This window comes from Lepus europaeus, chromosome 1, assembly GCF_033115175.1.
Source record: "Lepus europaeus isolate LE1 chromosome 1, mLepTim1.pri, whole genome shotgun sequence".
Taxonomy (NCBI): Eukaryota; Metazoa; Chordata; class Mammalia; order Lagomorpha; family Leporidae; genus Lepus; species Lepus europaeus.
In genome coordinates, this window is record NC_084827.1 from 181415875 (window position 1) to 181438936 (window position 23062).

The 23062-nt window shown below is 61.2% G+C and overlaps 1 protein-coding gene across 1 annotated transcript in view; it reads left to right on the forward strand.

Moving 5' to 3' along the window:
* The window catches only part of RAMP1 (receptor activity modifying protein 1), a 42876-nt gene extending 20163 nt beyond the window's left edge, over window positions 1–22713 (forward strand). The window contains exon 3 of the mRNA XM_062202643.1: window positions 22446–22713. Coding sequence (XP_062058627.1) covers window positions 22446–22701 — 256 coding nt within the window. The 3' untranslated portion in view covers window positions 22702–22713. The remainder of the gene's footprint in view (window positions 1–22445) is intronic.
* The last annotated feature ends 349 nt before the right edge of the window (window positions 22714–23062 follow it).

Below are 23062 nucleotides of genomic sequence, written 5' to 3' on the forward strand. Positions count from 1 at the left end.
TCACCCCGTGGCCGCAGCCGCTGCGTGGATCTGCCCGTCAGTGGCTCTCGGCCGTGGCGGTGACTCTCGCGCTGCCTGTCCCCTGGGGGTGGCTTTGGCCAGGCGTCTGTTGTGAAGGCGGCCGGGGGTTTATTCCCAAGTCCTTAAATGCATGAGCTGTCTCAGGTCCCGTAGCACCAGCCAGGCCCCCGCAAAGCAGGCAGTGCAGGGAGCTGGGTCTCCTGTGTCCCAGGCTAGCCCTGTCGCAGAGCAGCTCGGTCCATGCCCCAGGCTAGCCCTGTCACTGAGTAGCTCGTACTCTGCAGCCCCGCCCGGCTGATGGAACGGGGACAAGACTTAGCATGGTAACAGGAGTGACCCTGAACAGGGAGAGCAGAGAGAACGGGGTCGATGCATCCCTCAGAACTCTATCCAGAGTCCTGCCTGGGGCCTGGAGAGCAGGAGACGCAGGGGACCCGGCTGCAATGGGTGGGGTTAAAGGGACCACCTGCCGGGTTGACAACGAGAGAAGGGACTCCTCTACTGCCCCCCACCCCACTGTGCAACACGAGAGGTCAGGACCAGAGGCCCCCTGGGGCGGGAGAAAGAGGGCAGCAGTGGGAAGATGCCCGGGCGTGGGCCACTGCCCGCGGACAGCAGGCTGTCAGGGTCTCTGCGGGGACCCTGCCCGCCACACTGATCTTTCTGGGTGGCGGAGTCCTCCGGTGGGTTCACCGAAAGACACGGGACAGACACTTAGGTGCCCGCTCCCGCGAAGCCCTCTGTGCCCTGGGCACGGAGCTGCGGCCCCAGGGGCAGGGCGTGGGGACCTCCGTGGGGGCCTTCCCGGGCCTGCCACGTCCCCACTCTTCCCTCTGCGTGTCCCGGGTACGGGCGAAGTCAGGAAACCTGAGAACTGGCAGCCGCCTGGGGCAGCTGCTTTGGTTTTGGTTCCAACAGCACCTGAAAGGGAGGCTGCTCCTCGGAACCCCCGGGTGCCGGGCGGGCCTGTCACCTGCCCAGCTCACCCGCCCCATGCAGAGCCGGGCCATCCCCAGAGCCCTGTGCACAGCGGGCCCTGCCTCCAGGCCTGGCGCAGGAGGCTGACCCTTCAGGAGCTACCATGTGGGTTTTAGCAGGCTGTCTGCACTAGAACTTGCCCACGAGCTCTCGGGCCACCCATGGGTGCTGGCGGACAGTGTAACTACACGGAAGGGCCCCTGGGCCCGGGGCGGCACCCAGGCAGGGGTGTCCCTGTGGGATGCAAAGGTGGGCACTGCCTAGCGCAGTGCTGCCCACCCCGCCCCCGCCCCCCACCATCTCCAGCTGTCTCTCTTGGGGGCGGGCATCCGCCTAGGGCAGGAAGCCGACCCCTGTGCCTAGCCCAGGGGCCCATGCCTCATGCCCCTGCCCACGTGGGTGCAGGAACCTCCCAGGTGTCTCCAGAGCACACTCCCAGGTGCACAGAAACCTGGTCACGGATTCATGGCCTCTCGGGGCCCTTGGCAGAGAGGCAGGGGGAAACCCTGGGCCCACGGCCCCAAGAGGGAAGGGAGGAGGGTCTGGCCAGGAAAGCCATCCCACTCTGCCGGTGACACCAGGCTGCTGCTTCGAGAATGTACCGCCACCCGCACAGGCCCAGCTAGGGGGGCTCCCTGTGGGGAGGGGCTGTGGACGGCGCTTTCCGGTAGCCGGGGCGGATGTGTGTCGCGCAGGGCTGCTGCTGTGGCCTCCCCCAGCCGTCTCGCTGGTCCACTCAGTCTCCTGGTGTGTGTGAGCGCGGGCGGGGTGCCGGGAGCTTCTGCCTGTGTGGTTGGTAGCACTGGGGAAGTAAAATCTGAGCTGAGCCCAGGGCCCTCGGCAGCCACCCCTGGAGCCTTGGAGCAAGCCCAGCGAAGCCCTGCCCTGCCCAGGCCGCAGCAGGCAGGGGGAGGGCCGAGCCCTGGCGGGGGCGGGGGGGGGGCATATCTTGGGTCTCTGCGTTGCTGGGCGGCCACAGGAAAGCAGGCAGGAGACCTCTCCCCCTCCCTCTCAAAGACCCTTCCTGAAGTCTCCACCTGGGAGGCATCTGGGCAGAGCCTCACCAGCTGCTGCAGGTAGAGACCTGTGCCACCTGCACCTGCCGCCCCCACCCCCTGCCCAGTCCCTGAAGACCTGGAGGGGAACGGAAGAGCAGCCCCAAGCCCCAAGATGTGGGGCTGGCACACGGGAAGAGGAAGTCACAGCCAGGATTCTCACCCCCAGACCTGAGCTCACAGAAGGATCTAGAAACCCACTTCCCTCTACCACGAGCCAGAGGCAGCCCCGTGGCCAGCCAGTGTGGGAGAGGAGGAGTTGCTGGGAGAGCCACGGCGGGGGCGGGGGGGGCGTGCTCGTGGCCCCAGGCCCACCCTTCCCTCTTGCAGCAGCAGCGTCCCTAGCACTCTGCTGTGTGTCCCCTGCTGGCCTGGGAGCACTGGGGAGCGGGCGGGGAGGGGGCGGCCTTCGTCCCGCAGGCGCTGAGCTGCCCTGTTTCTCGGCCTCCTCTGCTTCTTCCCGGAGGACACCTGGCCCGTGTCGGGATGCAGAGGTCAGCACAGGGTGACAGGAGACGGTGACGTGAAGCAGACCCCAGGCGTGTGCCAGGACGACAGGAGGAACGCGTCGTGGCATGGGCTCTCCCCCGCCTGCCCTTGGACACGCTGCTGTGACAGGCTGTGTGGACAGGACCTGGCTGTCCCGGGAGGCAGGCAGGCAGCTCCCACAGCTCCACAGAGCCTCCCCCTGCCCACCATGGCTGTCCCTGTGGCCAGGGCAAGGCAGGCACCAGGTGGGCGCCGTGGGCCGTGTGTGGCAGGCAGCAGGGGGTGGGTACTGAGCAAATGCCTGCCCCCGGTTTATGATTTTTTTTTTTTTACTTTGAAAGGCGGAGGGACAGATCTGCTGGTTCACACTCCAAATGGCCTCAGTGGCTGGGCTGGGCCAGGCCAGAGCCAGGGGCTCCATCCCCGGCTCCCCGGTAGCTGGCAGGGCCCCAAGCATCCAAGTCATCTTCGGCTGCTTTCCCAGGCGCATCAGCAGGGAGCTGGATCAGAAGTGGAGCAGCCGGGACTCGAACCGGCAGATGCTTGTCTCTGTTGCTGGCCTCCCTGCCGGGCCCCCAGGCCAGGTTACGGCATCTCCCAGGGTCCACCTGGTGCTCATTCAGCCAGTGGGCACCTCCCGGCACACACAGGGCACGGACGTTCTTGGTCTACTCTGGGAGGCAGCCAGCCTTCCCTGGGCATGTTCTGAGGACCCCCTCTCTCCCTGAGTGTCCTCAGGACTCGAGCACAGGGTGCCCAGTGCCACACACTTGGGGACAGACACCCTCTTGCCCCAGCTTCTGTCTCGGTCAAGAATGGAGAGAGTGCAGGGCCGTTCAGCTGCCCGTTGGGAAGCCCACATCCTACACAGGAATCCTGGCTCTGCCCCCACTCCCAGCCTCACGCTGCACACCCTGGGAGGTGGTCGTGATGGCGCAGCGACTCGGTCCCTGGCACCCATGTGGGAGTTGAGTCCCGGCTCCTGGTTTCCGCGTGAGCCCAAGGCTTGTGTGGACATTTGGGGAGTGAGCCAGCAGATGACCGCTCCCTCCGCCTCTCAGAGAGTGATGGAGGCCCACTTTCTTTGACATGTACCCCTTTTGAGTGGCAAGGGAAGGGAGTTCACCCAAGGGCGATCAGTGCCGGGATTTTTCAGTCGGTTCATGTTGCCGTTATGCACCACTCGCTTCTAGAACTTTCGTAGGTACCTGCATATCCATACGCCTTTTTAAAAATTAGTCTCTTTGTTAAAATAAAATAAAAAACTTCCTGAGCAAACTAAGAATCCGTGCAAGCAGGCTTCCTGCAGCCCAGGCCCGGCCGCTCCTGTCTGAGGTTTGCCCAGCTGCGCGTCTAAAGAATCTGATTTCTAATTCTGCCAACACCGTAAAAGCCGGTTTTCTCCTAGGTTCTGGCTGCTGGGAGTTTATATTTGCAGCTGCAAGTGAGATTCCCTTTTTGTTTTAGTTTGCTCGGCTCTGGTTCTTGGGAGACTCCGGCCAGTCTGGTGTGGTCGTGTCTGGCTTGCTTTTTCAAATGCAAATTACTTCACCAGGACCAATTTGCCTTCAAGGCATTGTTCTTTTTTTAAGAATATTTTGAGAGCAGTGTTAGGTTCTCAGCGACTGTGCACGGAACAAAGGCTTCTTGATGTAGCCGGGACGGTTTTCTAACCCCCTTGAGTAGTGCACATACTAACGGTCCTTGTGCGTCAACTATTTCCTTACTGTGTTCCTGTTGGCGGCGGCTGGCGCCTGAGTTGTAGCTGATCAGAGACTCGGTTGCCGCGGGCGAGCTCCGACTGTCCGTGGCCACGCTGCTGGGGCTCAGCCCTAAGCGTCCCCCCCACCCCCACCAGCGTGGTCGACTCAGTCTCCGAGTCGCGTGGCCACAGCACGGTGCTCTGTTTCTGTTTTGCTGTTCTGTGTTTAGAGATAACATCTGTCTCGTGGACACATGAAGTTACACGAAGACATGGATTAGAATGTATTTCCTTCCCACCTCGATTATCCTAACCTGATTAGTTTATGCTTCCTGCATCCGCTATGCCGTTAGGCTTAGCTTAGACCCTGAGTGCATCCGGGTCCATTTCCATGCGTTTTTAGCTACGTTTGGGGGTCATACTAAGCCACCTAAATGACCGGATTTTTCTAGTATTCTCTGTCACGAGGCCTCTCTGAGCGTGGTTCGTTTTCATTATTTTCCGTGTTATTTTGTTTTCTGCCTGTTTTTACGAGTTTAGGAGCCACTGTGCCAAGTTCCATAGAAAGCCGCTGGGATGCTGCCTGGTGGCCGAGCCCCGTCCCCGCACGTCCGGCGGGGCCCTGCGTGCCAGCGGCTGGCCTGGTTCTGCTGGCTGTTGGCTAATTCCTCAGCTGCCGGCACTGCCTTCCGGCAGTGGGTAAAAAGGCACCAAGGACCCAGCGTGGAGCCGAGGGGCCCCGGCCCGGCACAACCCTGCCAACAACTCCGTGCCTGCCCAAGCCCTGTGGGCTCCGCCCGGGTCATCCAGCGTCTCGGGGCTGCCCACTGGCAGCCCGAGGTTCTTTGGGGTCGGGGTCCCCTTCGTCTGGGGGACTGGGCGAGCTGGCGGTGACGTGAGAGTTTGAGTGAGGTCGTCGCCGGAGCCGGGGATCTGCTGCGTCTGGCTGGCCTCGACTCTCCACCTGTCAATCACGTGTGACCAGTGCGCTGACAAGCTTCACATGAGACGCGCACAGCCCTTTCCGTGTGGAGTGTCCCGCGCCTGCGAGTCCCTGCCCCCGGCTTGGTTGTCTCTGTCCCCTGTTCAGATGCCACCCGGCCATCGGCAGGAACCGAGGTGGCGACTGCCTGGCGGGCTGGAGGTGCCGGTTTTGAGCAGGCTGGGTTGTGCATAGCAACATAACGGATGTTAACTCCTGTCATCGCTTCTCCTGTTTACAAAAAAAAAAAAAAAAAAAAAACCGTTGCTTTCCTAAAATATAATTTAGATGCCTAACTCATCATTTTTTTTCTCACTGCTTAAAAACAGTATTTTCATTCTGTTTAAAAAGATATTTAAAGCTGTGGTGGCTTTAGGGACCTTATTCATCTCTTCTAGAGATTTTTATATATCAGGGCTTTTAAAATTATATTTTCTTTATGGATAGTTTTTTTCTTTAAGATTTATTTTATTTATTTGAAAGGCAGAGTTACAGAGAGAGTAACAGAGAGAGGTCTTCCATCTGCTGGTTCACTCCCCAAATGGCTACAACAGCCGGAGCTGAGCTAATCCGAAGCCAGGAGCCAAGAGCTTCCTTTGGGTCTCCCACGTGAGTTCAGGGGCCGAAGCACTTGGGCAGTCCTCCACTGCTTTCCCAGGCCATAGCAGAGAGCTGGATCGGAAGTGGAGCAGCCGGGACTTGAACCAGTGTCCATATGGGATGCTGGCACTGCAGGCTGGGACTTTAACCCGCTGTGCCACAGCGCCGGCCCCTATGCATAGTTGTTGTCTTGACTTTCTTCCTAGGGTGTTTTTTCCGTAGGCTCGCGTGTTTCAGTTCTCAGAACGCGTTTATTAGTCTCTCCGTATCTTGATTCAAGGAGAGGACAGGAATGAATCCTTTCTGCTTTTATTTGAAAGAGGGACAGAGAGACAGAGGGATCTTCCACCTGCTGCTTCGTCCCCCAGATGTAACCCAGGAACCCACAACTCAGCCGGGGTCTCCCGGGTGGGCATCAGGGACCCAGTTCTTTAGCCGTCATCACCTGTTGCCTCCCAGGCTGCACTGGCAGGATGGGCAGTGGAGCAGGGACTCTGACCCAGGCACTTGGGTAGGGCTGTGCCAACTGCCTACTGCCCACCTCTGCTTCTGTTATTTTTTTATGGGGTTTTGCTTTGGGACCTGGTGTGTGAACGTGCACAAACCCTCAAAAACGAACGATAGTCGCTTCTCTGTTTTATTCCACCTGACAGCCATTAACTGCGTTGCTGCGTCGTCCAGCTCCTTTGTGTGTCTCTGCACTTTCGTGTGCTTGATGGAGGAGGGGAGCGTTGCAGTTGTCCGACGGTCATTTCCCGAGCAAGCGTCCGTGCCCGTGTGTTGTTGTGAGCACTGAGATAGCACCGTGGTGCCACGGCCACCACGCCACGGCCGCCACGCCACGGCCACCATGCCGTGCCATCGCTCCTCACCACACAGAGGGCTTTGCCTTCCGTTACCGTTTGCCTCGATGAGCACTGAGGTCCCATCGCTGCAGTGACTGGCCGGTCGCTCAGAACTCGTTCGCCGCTGCAGTTTTCTCTCTCGCAAGCACCTGCTGGCTGCATTTGGCTTTGTTCATCTCGAGAGTGACGAGACCTTAACAAGAAGTTACATCCTGCTGTCCCTTCCTACTCCGTCTCAGTAATTTAAAATATTTATTTGAAAGGCAGAGAGAGGGAGAGAGGGAGAGATCCTCCATCCACTGGCTCACTCCTCAAATGACCACAATGGCCGAGGGTTGACCAAGCCAAAGCCAGGAACTGGAAACTCCATCCGGGTCTCCCGTGTGGGTGTGGCACACCCAGGGACGTGGGCCATCTTCGGTTGCCTTCCCAGGCACGTTAGCAGGGCGCAGGACCGGCGCTCCAATGTGCGGAGCCAGCAGGGCAGGCAGCCTCCAGCTGCTCCAGCCCGTGCCAGCCTCCTCCCGGCCTGGCCTGTGCTTACTGCTTCCTTTCCTGCCCGGCGTCGAGACAGAGCGTACTTTCCTTTTAAATGAGACCGAGACACCGGCGAACTTTTTCACTCCCCCAGCCATAAAATGTGAGCAAACGTGGTCCTATTTCTGTGTCTTACGCCGTGAGACCACAGACTCCGGCCTCCGTCCCAACGAGCGGCAGCCTCTGGGTTTTGGTCTCCCTCCCTCTCTCCCTGTTGATTGCAGTTAATGTTCCAGACCTCACTTCTTGCCCTCTGTCTTCTGTTTAGTTTGGCCGTTATCTTCCACTCGGTGTTTTCCTGCCAGTCATACTTGCATCCTTTTAAAAACAATGGTATTTATTTATTTGAGAGACAGAGGGCCATTTTTCTCTGGTTCATTCCATGATGCCCCAGACCTAGGAACTCAGTGCAGTCTCCCGGATAGGCGGCAGGGGCCCAGGTGCCCGAGCCGTCAGCGCTGCCCCCCGGGCTCTGAATGAGCAGGGAGCGGAGTCTGGCGCCGGCTCTGGAACCCAGGCGCTGGCTGTGGGCGTCTGATCAGGCGTCTTAATTGCTGGGGCAAGTGCCCGCCCCTTATTTGCATACTTGTCAGTCAGAACCCTGGCTCAGGGAGCTCCTGCCCACTCGTTTGCTGGAGCACGTCGAGCTGTCTTGAACGCCTCTGTCTTTCTGCACGTACCTCTGCTCTGGAGCGCAGGCTGTTTTTCTGAAGTAGAGCTAGAAATAAACCGTCTGATTGACACAGGCACAGAATTCACAGCTTCCCTGGAGCTGCCGCCTTTGTCTGCGAGTGACAGCTTGGCAGGGTGACGAAGCTACAGGAACAGCCTTGTCAGGCGTTCAGGGTGGCAGCCGGGACTCGGATTTGTGCATCAATGATAGACTGTTTCCAAACATGACCTTTGGGGGCTGGCGCTGTGGCGCAGTGGGTTAAAGCCTTGGCCTGCGGTGCCGGCAGCCCATGTGGGCACCGGTTCCAGTCCCAGCTGCTCCTCTTCCGATCCAGCTCTCTGCTGTGGCCTGGGAAAGCAGTGGAAGATGGCCCAAGTCCTTGGGCCTCTGCACCCATATGGGAGACCTGGAAGAAGCTCCTGGCTCCTGGCTTCGGATCGGCACAGCTCCAGCCACTGTGGCCATCTGGGGAGTGAACCAGCGGATGGAAGACCTCTCTTTCTGTCTCTTCCTCTCTCTGTATCTCTTTCAAATAAATAAAATAAGTATTTTTTTTAAAAAAAACAAAAACATGACCTTTAATGTGGCATGCTGTTTTAACATTTTGATGAGAACTTGAGACAATGGCTTCGTTCCCCTGTGGGCGCTCTGGCCCGTGCCGTGGTCCCCACCTCTGAGCCTGCAGGAGACGGACGTGTCCATGACCTCGCCAGCCGAGGCCTCTGCACCGAGGTCCCCCGTACCTTCCCCGGCGCCTGGGTCCCCTGCTGCACCTTGCTCCATCCTTTAGCTGACCCTGCACCATCTGTGCCTTTTCTTGCCACGTCCTCTTCCCGGAGATGTTTTCGGAGAAAAGGAAGAGAGAGGGGGTCTTCCATCCGCTGGTTCACTCCACACATGGCTGCAACAGCAGGGGCTGGGCCAGGCCAAGCCAGGGGCAGGATCTCCATCACCCGCTTGGGTGGCAGGGCCCAGGCACGTGGACCGTCTGCTGCTGCTCTGCCAGGCGCGTCAGAAGCCGGGTCACAGCGGAGCAGCTGGGACTCCAGCAGGGCTCTGACGGGGGTGCGTAACTCGCTACGCCAGCCCAGGACACTTGCTTTCGACCCTTCCCAAAGCAGTTCCTAATGCTGCCCAGGATCTTGATTGACGGTAATAGGAGTGCCGTGAGTTGGTTTCCTGTACGCCCAGGGGACACGCCAGGTGTGGGGCAAAGGTGGCCATGTGGGACGCAGTGGGACGTGCAGGGGCTTGGGCCGAGGGGGCACAGCTCTGCAGTGAGCTCCTGCCTTGGACACTGTTATGGAAGATGGTGGGCAGCAGCCAAGGCACGCCCTGGGAGGGGATGGGAGGGCCAGGCCGGGGGGCAGGGGCGGGGCAGAGGGGACTGGGCGGGGGGGAGGGGGGCTGGTTTCTGAGCCTCGGAGGGAATGTCGCTGATGGGCGCTGCCTACGTCTGATTCATCCCCTTGCAGACAGCGAGACCCCCACGCCGCCCTGGCTCGCAAACCAGGAGAGTCTGAGGCTCTGCGGGTCGCCATTCGCCACACGTGTCCTCGATGTCCTTGTCTACCAGGGCTTTGGGGCTGCTTGGAGGCCCAGGCTGTGTCCAGGTTGACTCTGAGTGGCAGAGGCCGGAGGTCTCTCTCTCTGGGGTGACGGTGGCTCCCCATCACTCTCAGGCACTGCCAGAGACCGAGCCGATAGACAGACATGGCCAGGCCCTGCCCAGGGGCAGCCTCCCCTGCCCTACACAGCTGTGCTTCTCCTTGGCAAGACGGGGAGGGCTGTGGGGCCCAGGCACCCTGTGCCACTGATGGCTACGTGCGGGCACCTGGCAGGCACATGGCCAAGGGCACTGGCCACCCAGGGACCCAAGGACAAAGCCTTCTCCCTCCTGGAGCACGGCGACCTCTGGGGAGCCCCTCACCCTGCCTTGGGGTCCACCAGAGTGGACATCGTGGCCTCCTGCCCACTGCTGTGGCCGTCCGCCCGGGATGAGGACAGGACGGGGAGCTGTGACAGCACAGAGAAGCCAAGGCCACAGTTCCCTCCGGCTTCCCCTCCCAGTCTTTCCCTGCCTCCCCCAGCCCTCCCTCTGCCCATCCCCTGCAGGCCTCCAGGGAGCAGGTGTCACCCTGCAGCAGAGACAGGGCCCTGGGACCCTGGGGGCCTCCCTCTTGGTTTCCTGGTAAAGCCTTCAGGCCTTGGCAGCTTCTGCTCCATGGAGGCCGGGGTGGGCTGGGTCCCTGACTGAGTTCATGGCCTGGCAGGTCCCTCCTTTGTGTCCCCTCCCCAGCCTGGTGGCCTGCACCTCTGGCTGCACAGCTGGGCTGTTGCTGGATCCTCAGCAGGCCCCATGCTGAGCTCCCCGTGTGCCTGCTTGGAGCTGGGGCTGCAGGGCTCGGGTTTTGCCCGGGGGCTGAGGCTCCCCTCCAGGCGTTCTCGCCTCGCTGTGAGCAGGGACCACTGGAGCCACCTTAGAGGTGAGACCCCTGGGGCCTCACTGGGCTCACAGCGCCCCTGGCAGCAACTGTGCGGGGGCCTAGAGTGTGCTCTGGACTTCTTTCCCCACGCTCTGAATGAGGCAGGATTAGGGCAGCAGGAGGTGGTGGCCAGGCGGCTGCCCGAGGGGGAGGTGGACAGAAGGCCTCTGTGGGCGGAAGGGGGGGGTGGATTCTTGGAAGCTTCCGGAAGCCTGGAAAGAGCCCCCGGAGGATGGAGAGCACGGAGCTTGGGGACAGGAAGGGGCGCTGCTTCCTTCAGCCCCAGCCTTCTCCACCAGGACAGGGACCCCAGAGTGAGAGCGTCCACGTGGAGGGACCGGGTGTCAGTGGAGCCTGGGACCTGGACACGCGTCACACCCATGCCCCTGGCCAGTACGGGGTCACGGGGCCTCCCCCACCACTCAGGGCTGTGTTGCTGGTCAGCCTCGCCTCCCCAGCCAGGTGAGCATGAGGGTCCTCTGTGGGCACGGCGTGGTGATCAGGCGCCTCGCCCTGCGTGCTCAGAGCCCGAGGCCGGAATCGCGGCCATGCAGGGCACCCCCTGCCCAGGCCCAGCTGCAGGCGCTGGCACAGGGCGGTCTGACTTTGCTGTGGACGCCTGCTGAATTTTAAACCTGCTCCATCTCGCAGCCCCAGGAGCTGGGCTCCTGCCTGGGCCTGTTCTCAAGAGGTGGCACTGTGCCCGCCTGCCCGCCCCATGGGGCCTCTCCGTGGGGAGCCTGGCTTGGCAGCTCTCGCTGTGGCTGTGCCAGGGCTGGCTGCGTGTGGAGCCAGGGATGGATTTAGAAACCTCTCACTTCCTGCCAGCCTGGAGCTGCCGGTGCAGGAGTGTGGTGGCGGCCAGGAGGCCAGGTGCGGGGAAGGCCTGAGGTGCCAGTTGGCCCTCCCGGACGGGGCTGCTGGGGGGTGGGGGGGGTGGGGGGTCCCGGGCGTCCTGGCAGCACAGAAACCTGTGCCTGCTCCAGTCCTCCACAGCACCGGGTGGATGGGTGTTTGCACCAGGCCCGCCCTGGGACCCTCAAACAGGCGCCCTCCTACCCAGCAGAGCAAACCCCGGGCCCTCCTCGTGTGCCTTCCTCCTGCCCCCAGGAGCCCTCCCAAGGGCCCACCTCTGCCTGGGTCAGCCCGTGGTCAGGCGTGGTCAGGTGGAGCCGGTGGGGATGACGTGGGATGGAGGGCACCTGCCGATATGGCAGCAGTGCCCATATCTGACGGATGCAGGCAGTGCCGTGGGCGAGAACCGGGCAGAATTGGGCTCCGAGGACTCGCGCGGGGCAGCGTGGACTGTGGCTCCGAGGGAGCCTTCCGGGCGATGCAGAGGAGCCAATGCTCGGACGCCCGGGGCTGGCGCAGGTCGCGAGGCCGCGGGGCCTTGCTGGGCAGCACTGCCCTGTGGGAGCACCTGTCACTCCTCCGGGCTGACTTGGGCGGGGTTGCCCTGGCCAGTGTCCGTCTCCCCCGCCCCCGGGGCGTGGGAGCTGCCGCTCAGGGCCCAGGGCCCAGCACACGTTGCCCGGCTGTGGTAAAGCGGTTCAGTCACGCAGGGGCTGGGACTTCCTCGCTTGTCCCCCGGCGACAGGAAAGAGAAAAGTTGCCCTGTTCCCCAGCACCCCCGGCAGCACTGGAAGGAAGGAGGCAGGAAGCCGGGCTCCCCAGGGGCGCACGCACGCGCCCTTGGGAGTGTAAACCTCTTGGGTTTCCGGACCCCTCGTGTTTGGGCCGAGGCCCAGTGCACAGATGAGCTGGGCCTGGCATGCCCGTTCCATGTCCCACGCCCCCAGGGCTCTCGTAAACAGAGGAGCAGCCGGCACCCCGGGCTTTGCAAGGGTCCTGTGTGCCTATTTATGGCATCTGTGGTGGGAGTGGAAACCCCCAGGCAGAAGACAGACCTGTGCCCCGGCTGTCGCGTCCCCATAGCAAGCACTGGCGCTGTTTGTGTAAGGGGAGACTTTGATCATGTGAAGAAAAATGCCTCTTTGTGGCTAACAAGGTTTTGGGGCACTTTATTTTTCATTTGATGTAAGACTGATTTATTTGAAAAGCAGAGTGACAGAGACAGAGAGATCTTCCACCTGCTGGTTCACTCCCAGATGGCTGAAATGGCCAGGGCTGGGCCAGGCCGGAGCCAGGGGCCAGGAGCTTCATCCAGGTCTCCCACGTGGGTGCAGGGGCCCAAACACTCGGACCACATCCTGCTGTTCTCCCAGGCCAGTATCAGGGAGCAGGATGGGAAGTGGAGCAGCCGGGACTTGAACCAGCACCCATATGGGATGCCAGCATCGCAGGCGGTGACTTGAACCTGTTGGGAAGTTAGAAATTAGCCTGTGTGTGCGAGAAGGGCCTAAGGAAACCGATATTTACGGCAGTCCAGCGTCTGTATTTCAAGTCCTGCCCAGCCCCCGAGAACCCTAAGGCGGGCACCCTAGAGAGAAGCCCCTCGGCTGACACCAGCAAGGCTTCCCTGTCTGACAACCTCAGTGGTAAACCCAGCAAACCCTCTGCCAGAGCTCCCCATCCTTTGTCCTGGAGGAGAGGGGGAGGGGGTAAAGAGACTCCCTTAAAAACCGAGAGTCCAAACCGACAGTGCGCTCGGCCCTCTGCTCTCTGCCGAGCCGCCCGCCTGGCCTGCCGGGTGTGTTCTCTCCATCCAACCATGTAGCCTCGCTCTCCCCAGTCCCAGTGACCTTCCGTTCTGATGGATGCCCTGTCCCCGATAAAACCTTGTCACTTCGCTCTCTGTCTCACCCCTGAATTCTTCCTTGCGTGAGGACAAGAACCCCACGGCCTTTTCTCCGGTGACATTCCCGCTGTGCCACCATGTCGGCCCCTGTGGGGTTTTTGAATGTTGAATTTTATTTATTTATTTTTTAGACAGGCAGAGTGAACAGTGAGAGAGAGAGACAGAGAAAGGTCTTCCTTTTTCCGTTGGTTCACCCCCCAATGGCTGCTTCGGCCAGTGTGCTGCGCTGATCCGAAGCCAAGAGCCAGGTGCTTCTCCTGGTCTCCCATGGGGTGCAGGACCCAAGCACTTGGGCCATCCTCCACTGCACTCCCAGGCCACAGCAGAGAGCTGGCCTGGAAGAGGGGCAACCGGAACAGAATCCGGCGCCCCGACCAGGACTAGAACCCGGGGTGCGCAGGCGGAGGATTAGCCTCGTGAGCCGTGGCGCCGGCCTGAATGTTAAATTTTATCGCTGCTCTCCAGCATGTATTGGAGTGGTGCTGTGGTCTCCTTTGGCACACTGAGGTGTGATTTCATAGTTAACGGGTTTAAAGCATTTCCAGATAAAGCCTGCTGTAAGGTGTTCTGGACGGCACATGCAGGGACCGTGTGTCTCCCTATCCGTCCTGCCCCTGTGTGTCCCGCCCCCACCCAGGGCTCTGCAGTCGGGTTCTGGGGGCTTTTATAAGTGAGCCGGGAAGCGGGAGGTCTTTTTCTCCCATCCTGAAAGTGTGCCGGGGTGGCGCAGGCCTGGTGCCTCTTGTGGAAGTGCTGCTTCAATCACATTCTGTGCCGCTCGTCAGGTTTTCTGCTTTGTCCATCGACATTTGGGAATCTATAATATCCCCCAGGCATCCTGCTTTCAGGGTTTTCCAGGTCTTGTTTTTTCTTCGTTTTTTTTGTTTTGTTTTAAGATTTATTTATTTGAAAGAGTTAGAGAGGCAGAAAGAGAGAGTGAGAGAGAGAGGTCTTCTATCTGCTGGTTCACTTCCCAGATGGCTGCAATGGCCAGAGCTGCACCGGTTTGAAGCCAGGAGCCAGGAGCTTCTTCTGGGTCTCCCATGTGGGTGCAGGGGCCCAAAGACTTGGGCCATTTTATTCTGCTTTCCCAGGCCACAGCAGAGAGCTGGATCAGAAGTGGAGCAGCCAGGACTCGAGCCAGTGCCCATATGGGATGCCGGCACTGCAGGCCGGGGCTTTAACCCACTATACCACAGCACCAGCCCTGACAGTTTTTAATATATATTTTTGACGTGTTAGTACTTTCTCTAATCTGCATTTTTCTAGATTAAGTTATCTAGAAGTGTGTATTTCATTTTGGTTATTTTTTCTTTAAAAAAATCAGCTATTGAATTTAGATATAATCAATGGATTTTGTTTATTTGCCCTTTGGAAAGGCCTTATTCTTTATAAATAGTCTGGGTTTGGAAACATTTCTTTTCTTTTTGTTCGACAATATGATAATTTACAACCATGAATTTTTCTCAGAATTCAGTTTTGGTCCTATTCCATTAATTTTAACTGTTGTTATTATTTTCTTAATAGCCTGTAATTGGATTTTTAAATTTTATTTAGAGAAAGAGAAAGCTCTCTCCACTGATTCACTCCCCAGATGCCCCCAACAGCCGGGGGCTGGGCCGGCACAAAGCCAGGAGCTGGGAGCTCAGCCCAGGTCTCCCGTGGGAGTGGCAGGGAGCCAACCATCACCAGTGCCTCCCCGGGTCTGCGTCAGCGGGAGCTGGCGTCAGAGGCAGAGCCGGGGACAGAGCTCAGGCACCCCAGCGAGCAGCATGGGCGCCTTACCCTCTGGGCTCAACACCCAGCCTTATTGAATTTTTAAATTCTTGTGTGACTCCCAAAGTACATAAGCTACTTCATTTCCGGGGATTTTTTGAAAACAAACAAACAAACAAGACAGCCCTTTCCTACTAATTGCTAGTTTGTAATGTTGTGGCCTAAGAATGGTGACTTACGGTTTCTGCTTTGGGAATTTGCTGAGTTCTTTGCTGTATAATGTGGATTCGGGGACTTTTTAAAAAGATGGTGTTTGTGTTTGTCTCTCTGCCTCTCAAGTAATAGAGAGAGAGAGGGAGAGAGCGAGCTGCCATCTGCTGGTTCGTGGGCCAGGCAGAAGCCGGGAGTGGGCCGCCCAGTGCTGGGCTCCGGCACCTCCCGGGTCTGTGTTGGCAGACGCGGGAGCCAGAGCCAGGACCTGGAAGCCAGGACACCTGCCCTGGAAGACTGGCTTCCCACCCACGCAGCCGCTGACTCGGGCTCGTTCATTTCGCTTTGTATATTCGTTTTCTGTTACTTTATCTACGGAACCTCGAGAGGCTGTGAGTCCCTCAGGAAGACGCCGTGCATTGCTGGGCTAACACGGCTAGGGCAGGCGTCCCTCGTGGCCGCACGCGGCACGCCCTGTGCAGCCTCGTGCCCGTGCTCTTCGAAGCCACCACGCCTGCTTCCCCCGCCACGGGGGTCTGTGTGGCTCTCACGTCCGCCGAGGCTCTGCCCGCCTGCGGTGACTGCCCAGGTCAGCTCGGCGGGGCGTTTCCTTCTTGCTCTCCGGCCGGCCCTCGTGGTGTGCTCAGTGTGGCTGTCGGGACCGACGGTGAGCGACTGCTCACATGAGAGCCCAGGTGGCAGAGGGGAGCCGGGGACGACCAGGGAAGTGGCGGGCAGGGACTGTCCTAGAGAAGATGGGCCAGCAGTGAGGACGGCTGTGCAAAGGCCCCGGCCAGGAGCCTCGGGCACTGCGGCTGGAACACGGCCAGGGGGAGAGAGGGGTCCCCTGGAAGGCGAGCGAGGGCTGTGGCCTGGAGAGCCCATGAGGAGTGGAGGGCAGGGGAGGGCTTGCCCTGGGGGAGGCGGGAGAAGGGGTGCAGAGATGCCAGGCCCCCCGGCAGTGCAGGGAGTGGGAGCTGCCAGGATGAGTCACTTCTGCCTATACCTGGGCACCCTGATGGCGCCTCTGGCGGTGGGGGGAGGGGGTGGGTAAGATGTGGGCCCTGAGTCAGTGTTTGCACAGCCTAATGTAGGGGGGGGGGGCATCACCCAGGGAAGGAGCTGCAGTGTGGTGCCTGTCCTGGAGCAGGGAGGGGAGCAGGCTGCTGGCCTGGGGAGGAGCCCTCTCCCGGCCCAGGGCAAGGATCCAGGAGGCATCAGGCACAAGGAAGCCCTGGGGGAGGGGCTCCACCTGGTGGGGTAGTGGGGAGACCTGGGGAACATGGGCCAGGAAGAGAGGTGAGCAGGATGGGGACCCTGACCTTGGAGCCCACCCCCACGCTCCCAGCCACCCCAGGCACCTCCCTGTTCTGCACACCTGGCAGGGACCCCCGGGAATTTGGCCCCCCATCCCTACCTACTACATCCGGGACGGGCACCACAGGGCTCCCCACTCATACAGGAGCCCCTGAGACCTGCAAGGCTTGGCAACTTGTTCCACCCCCAGGGCCTCCAAGACCCCCAGGCGCCAGGACTGGGGGCACTGAATGTCCCCGGGCTCCTGTCCATCTTGTAGTGTGTGGGCAGCTCCTAGGTGCCCTTGGCAGAGGGTCCCAGCCCGCAGCACGGCACAGCGGCGGCAGAGCCCCCAACTCCTGCCCCCGTGAGACCCCGGCGGTCACAGAAAGAGGCCGGTGGCTGCAAGAGCAGTGCTGCCAACGTCCTGTTTTCCCTGGGCCTCCTTTTATATTTGGCAGTGCAAACCGCGAATGCTCACTGCAGAAAACTCGGGGAGAGCCCAGAAGTGGCCGGGTCACTGCTGCCCCCTGGGGTGTCCCTCCACCTGCTGGGCTGTCTCAGGGAGAGCCCAGAAGTGGCCGGGTCACTGCCACCCGCCGGGGTGTCTCGGGGAGAGCCCAGAAGTGGCCGGGTCACTGCTGCCCGCCGGGGTGTCTCGGGGAGAGCCCAGAAGTGGCCGGGTCACTGCCGCCCGCCGGGGTGTCCCTCCACCTGCTGGGCTGTCTCGGGGAGAGCCCAGAAGTGGCCGGGTCACTGCTGCCTGCTGGGCTGTCTCAGGGAGAGCCCAGAAGTAGCTGGGTCACTGCTGCCCGCCGGGGTGTCCCTCTGCCTGCTGGGCTGTCTCGGGGAGAGCCCAGAAGTGGCCGGGTCACTGCTGCCTGCTGGGGTGTCCCTCCGCCTACTGGGCTGTCTCGGGGAGAGCCCAGAAGTGGCCGGGTCACTGCCGCCCGCCAGGCTGTCTTGGGAGAGCCCAGAAGTGGCCGGGTCACTGCCGCCCGCCGGGGTGTCTCGGGGAGAGCCCAGAAGTGGCCGGGTCACTGCTGCCCGCCAGGCTGTCTCGGGAGAGCCCAGAAGTGGCCGGGTCACTGCTGCCTGCTGGGCTGTCTCAGGGAGAGCCCAGAAGTGGCCAGGTCACTGCTGCCTGCCAGGCTGTCTCGGGAGAGCCCAGAAGTGGCCGGGTCACTGCTGCCCACCGGGGTGTCCCTCCACCTGTTGGGCTGTCCCACGCCGAGCTGCTTCGTCTTTTCTCTCATGAGTGAGGAGAAACTTGTCTTGTTCAGGTGTTTCCCCAAGAAGCCTTCAGCCCGACACCCGCCGGGCCTCGCCCGCTGCACCTGGTGGGCACCCGCCTTGTGCCCGCCTGCCCTCTGGCTCCTCAGCCTGGCCGGGGTCTCCAGGGGCTGCTGGAAGCCTGGGCTGGGCCTTGCCCAGGACTGATGCAGATACAGTGAATTAACACCTAGGAGTCTCCCGAGGGGGTGACGGACCCTGACTTCACAGAGCTGTCGGGGACGCGGGAGAGAAGCCTCCCCTCCTGCGCGGGGCCACAGAGAAATCCCCGGGGCCTGCGCTCCATTCCCGCCAGCCTGTTGAAGTCTCAGGCGGGTCCTGGCTGCTCACTGCGGTGTGAGGAGACCAAGGCTTCAATAAGTGAATCCTGGGATTCCTCGGGGTAAGAACTGGAGCTGGGATCCCCGTCCAGGCCACCTGCGGGCAGCAGCGGGCACCTGTTCTCATCAACAAGTGGTCCTGGGCCTTGACGTGGAGACCGCCCCCATGGCACTGGGGACCACTCGTGTCCTCGGAGGGGCTGAGAATAGGGTGCCAGCCCGAAGGGGCAGCAATGCAGTCACATGACCTGGATGGGGTGGCGAGGAGCCGGGGCGTCGGCGCTTTGGCGTCTGGAGCAGGAGTGCGCCCGCCCTCCCAGGCGCGCTCTCATCAGTCCGTGCTGCCGGGCTCTCGGCGTTGATTGACAGGTTCAGCTGCCACCTCGGGTAAACAGCAGGCTGAAGGGCAGCCGAGAGCACATTCGAGGTATTTTTAGCCGGGGTGGTTCGGCCAGCGGATCAAGGGGAGGGTGCCTCACCCCAGAATAGCCCACCGCTCAGCCTCGGCTGGGGACGGGGCCGCGGCTGGCCGCCCCCCTAAGCACGTCCCAGCTCCACCCTCGACCCCCCGAGGGCCATCTCTGCAGAAACCAAAAGCTACCTGTGGGGGGGGGTGTCTGGGGGGGTCTCACGGCAGACACAGCCTGGTGCTTCCCGCTGGGCACTCGGGAAGACCACCTGCCCGTGCCAGTGAGCAGTGGGCTGAGGCCGGCAGGAAGCAAGGGGAGAAAACCCAGGGTCCCAGCGATACAGAGGCTGTGCTGGGGGCGGGGGCGCTCGGAGATGCACGGCCCCGCTTCCCCCTGCAGCCTCCCCGGCCCCTTGGGTTCCTCACAGCCTCTGTTTGCTCCACTAAAATAAAGAAAAGGGCCTTTTAACTGTGTATTTTACTTTCTCCAGAACTTTTTAAAATTTTTGGTTTTAGATTTATATACTCGGACATCAGAGTCACAGGGAGAAGGGGGGAAGAGAGAAAGAGACAGAGTCTTCCATCTGCTGGTTCGCTCCCCAAATGACTGCAATGGCCAGGGCGGGGCCAGGAGCTTCCTCCTGGTCTCCTACATGCGTGCAGGGGCCCAAGCACGTGGGCCATCCTCTGCTGCTTTCCTAGGCCCTCAGCAGGGAGCTGGATGGGAAGTGGAGCAGCCGGGACTCAAGCCGGTGTCCACAGGGGATACAGGCATCTCAGGCAGCAGCTTTACCCGCTGCACCCCAGTGGAGGCCCCCCTTTTTTTTGAAGGTGGACCCAGAATTTCTTCTGAAGATTCTAATCCTCGTAGCACAGGTTTGCTGCCAGTGAATTCTCTCTGCACTTCCTCTTTTTTTTTTTTTTCTGGAAAGGTCTTTATTTTTTAAAAATATTTTCAGAAAGAGTTAGAGACAGCAAGTGAGCTCTGTCCCCTGGTTCACTCCCCAGATGGCCTCAGTGGCCTGGGCTGTGTCAGGAGCATCACCTGGGTCGCCCACGTGGGTGCCAGGGGCCCAAGCACTTGCACATCTGCTCCCTCCCAAGGCACGTTAGCAGGGAGCCGGGTTGGAAGTGGAGCAGCCGGGACTCGGACAGGCGCCCGTGTAGGACGCCGCTGTCACTGGTGGCGGCCTCTGCCATTGCTTTGTCTTGTGTCCAGTCTGGTTTTCTCCGTGCTTGGACACCTGTCGCTGTCCCGGGGAAGGTCCCAGCTGCGACTGCTTCAGAGGCTGCTGGGCTCCGTTCCCCTCCCGTCCTGCAGGAGGGAGGCGCCGGCGTCCCGGGTGTGGGCAGCTCACCGCAGCTCTCTAACACCCCTCTCGCCTCCTTTGGGTTCGGGCGATTTCCCCAACTCCTGGGGCGGTGCGCGGTCTGCAGATGAGTCCCGGAAGGAGCCCTGGGACAGCGTGTTCTCTGCTTGTGGTGTCCTGTCTGTCCTGGAATCCACTCTCCACCCCCGTCCGTGCGTACTGTCCCCTTCTCTGTGGGCTCTGCCGTCCGTGTCATCTTCAGACCCCTGATGGTTGCTACTCCTGGTTCATCTCAGTCTGATTCCTGGGACTGCTTTGTGTCTGGACGCCAGGCTGTGAGTGGAAACTCGGTCCTTTCCTACTGCGTGCTGAACGTTGCCCTGAAGAGTGGACGAGGTGGCTGAGGCTGGGGCCTTCACATCCGGAACGGGGAAGCCCCCTCCACGAGGCCCTCAGAGGGGGAGCCGACTGGGTCTGCGATCTGTGGCTGCTTCAGGTCCCTCCAGCCCGGGTGCGGCCGCTGCTGTGCTCAGAGCCCAGGCCGGGGTCCTGGAAGGTGCAGCCCCACCCGGTCCCCGCCTGTCCCCAGCTGCTTGTTCTGGGCGGGCAGGTGGGTGGGGGCGTGGAGGGGGCTCTCTGGCCAGGGGCCCTGCCCTCCAGCCTCCGTGTTCCCACGCCTTGTCGGTGGCAGGACGCCTGTGTCTGAGGCCAGGGAAGCTTTAGCCCACCCTGGGCCTGAGGGGTGATGGCCTTTGCTTCCCAGGAGTGAGGGCCCGGGGCCTGCGTCCCACCCCCTCCAGCTGCAAGCCTTCTCCTCTGGGGCCAGGGGGTTCCACGTCCTACGAGGAAGGGACTTGGGAAACCTGGAGCCACTGTTCTGTTCCCTGCGGTCAGCAGGGAAGCTTCCCAGGGGCAGCTGGGCGCTGTGGCTGCTCGCGTGGCCTGGTGCCACGCTGGCCGTGGGCTTGGGCTGAGTTGTGGGACACGTGCTGGGCAGCTGCTTCCCCCAGAATTGAGCCCGAGATGACGCTGGCCTCGTGGGCGCTGCTGTGCCAGTCCCCCCCCCCCCCAGGGGGGTGAGATCTACGGTCCACACTGAGGGTGCAGGGTGCCACACACGGCGGGGGCAGGCCAGGTACCATGTTGCTCTGGACCCTCTCCCCCCAGAGGACCTCGTGCTGCTGCCACCACAGGGCTGGAGCGCCACCGAGGGCCTCGTGACCCACAGGCCTGCTGGCCCCATGGCTGTAGGATTGGGACCACGGCTGGAGGTGTCCGAGCCGCAGCTGGATCTGGCCCCCAGCTGCACGGTGGGTGGCGAGGGCCCCAGCTCCTGCCGCCCAGCAGCTCCCCAGCTGTCCTGCACCCCCATTTCCCCTGTGGTGTCGCGGAGTGAATGGGGTCCTGCACAGAGCCTGGTGTGCACAAGCACCCAGTAGGGGAGGGTGGTGGAGGCCACAGAGACGGTGACCACGAGGAATGGCCACCACGACCCCCGTGAGGCCTCACTCTCTGAGGTCAGGGTTGGGGGGAGGGGTCTGCAGGCAGGAGGGGCCCGTGCACCCCCAGCCCCGGGTTCCTGTGCTGTCAGAGGGCCCTGGATTCCTGCATCCTGGCTTGGGAAGTCCCCTGGGAACGGCCATTCAGAGACCAGGAGACTGCATGGGCTCCTTCCCCGGAGAGCTGGGGGTCCTGGGGGGGGCCAGGAAGGATAGGGTGGGAGTGAGCTGATGCGTGTGACTCCCACGGTCGGACTCCACAGCAGCGGGGCTGCCACTCCGGCCTCTTCCCACCTGTGCTGGCCCCCAGCTCAGTATCACCACTGACCCGGGGCCCTCTCACAGACACACACACATACTAGGTCACATAGTCACACACAGACACACACATGTACTAAGCACACAGTCACACACATGTACAAGGTCATATACACACATACACAAGGTCATACACACATGTACAAGGTCACACAGTCACACACAGACACATGTACAAGGTCAGTCACACAGGACCTCACACACAAGGTCACACACATACATATACACAGGCCCTCACACTGTCACACATATACAGACACACGTACACACACATACACGGTCACACAATCACACACAGACACACATGTACAAGGTCACACAGGACCTCACACACAAGGTCACACACATATATATACACAGGCCCTCACACTGTCACACGTTTACAGACACACATACACACACATACACGGTCACACAGTCACACACAGACATACATGTACAAGGTCACACACAAGGTCACACACATCATATACACAGGCCCTCACACTGTCACACGTTTACAGACACACGTACACACACATACATGGTCATACAGTCACACACATACATGTACAAGGTCACACACAAGGTCACACACATATATATACACAGGCCCTCACACTGTCACACGTATACAGACACATGCACAAGGTCACAGCCACACAGGACGTCGCACGCTCACACACAGGCCCCCCACGCCCCCGCCTCCGGGATCGAGCCCTCCCCTCGCTCGCCGGGTCGAAGAGTCCAGCACCCGCGGACAAGTCCTGCAGTCGGCGTGTGACTGCGCCTGGGGCCGCCCACTCTCCCGGGCGGGGGTCACGCTCGTCCTGGGCCCCGCCAGCAGCCCCGCCTGCCGTGTTCTCCCACTGCCCGAGGCCCCGCGTGGCCAGCGGCAGGCCCAGGACACGAGTGGGCGGCGCCGAGAGCCCCGCTAACCCCGCCTCTTCCCCCCCCCCCCCGCAGGAGCTACAGGGCGCTCACGCAGTGCACCCAGCAGGTCGCCGCCCAGCTCGGCTGCTTCTGGCCCAACGCGGAGGTGGACAAGTTCTTCATGGCCGTCCACCGGCACTACTTCCGGAGCTGCCAGGTGTCGGGCAGGGCGGTGCACGACCCGCCCAGCAGTGTCCTCTGCCCCTTCATCGTGGTGCCCATCGCAGTGACCCTGCTGGTGACGGCGCTGGTGGTCTGGCGGAGCAAGCGCACGGAGGGCATCGTGTAGGCGGCCACAGCGGCTCCCGTGGGCAGAGCCGACCCCCACCCGCGCACCCCCCAGCTGAGAACTAACAGGGCTTGGGGGCAGTGGTGGCTCCGGGCCCCTGGCAGGGGAGGGGGAGGTGTCCCGGCTCCACGCCGCAGCCTGCTGGTAGACCACCCCCAGCCTGCAGACAGCTCCGTGGGACGGACGGACACGCAGCCGTGCTGGGGCGAGCGGCGTGGGATTAAAAGGGTGTTCGTGAGCGTGGGCAGCGTTGTTATTCCTGGGCCAGCCTGAATAGAGACCTCTGATGGGGACGACACCTGAGACCCCCGTGCCCCCCAGAGACAGCCACCCCCAATCCCACACCACCTGCAGCCAGGGC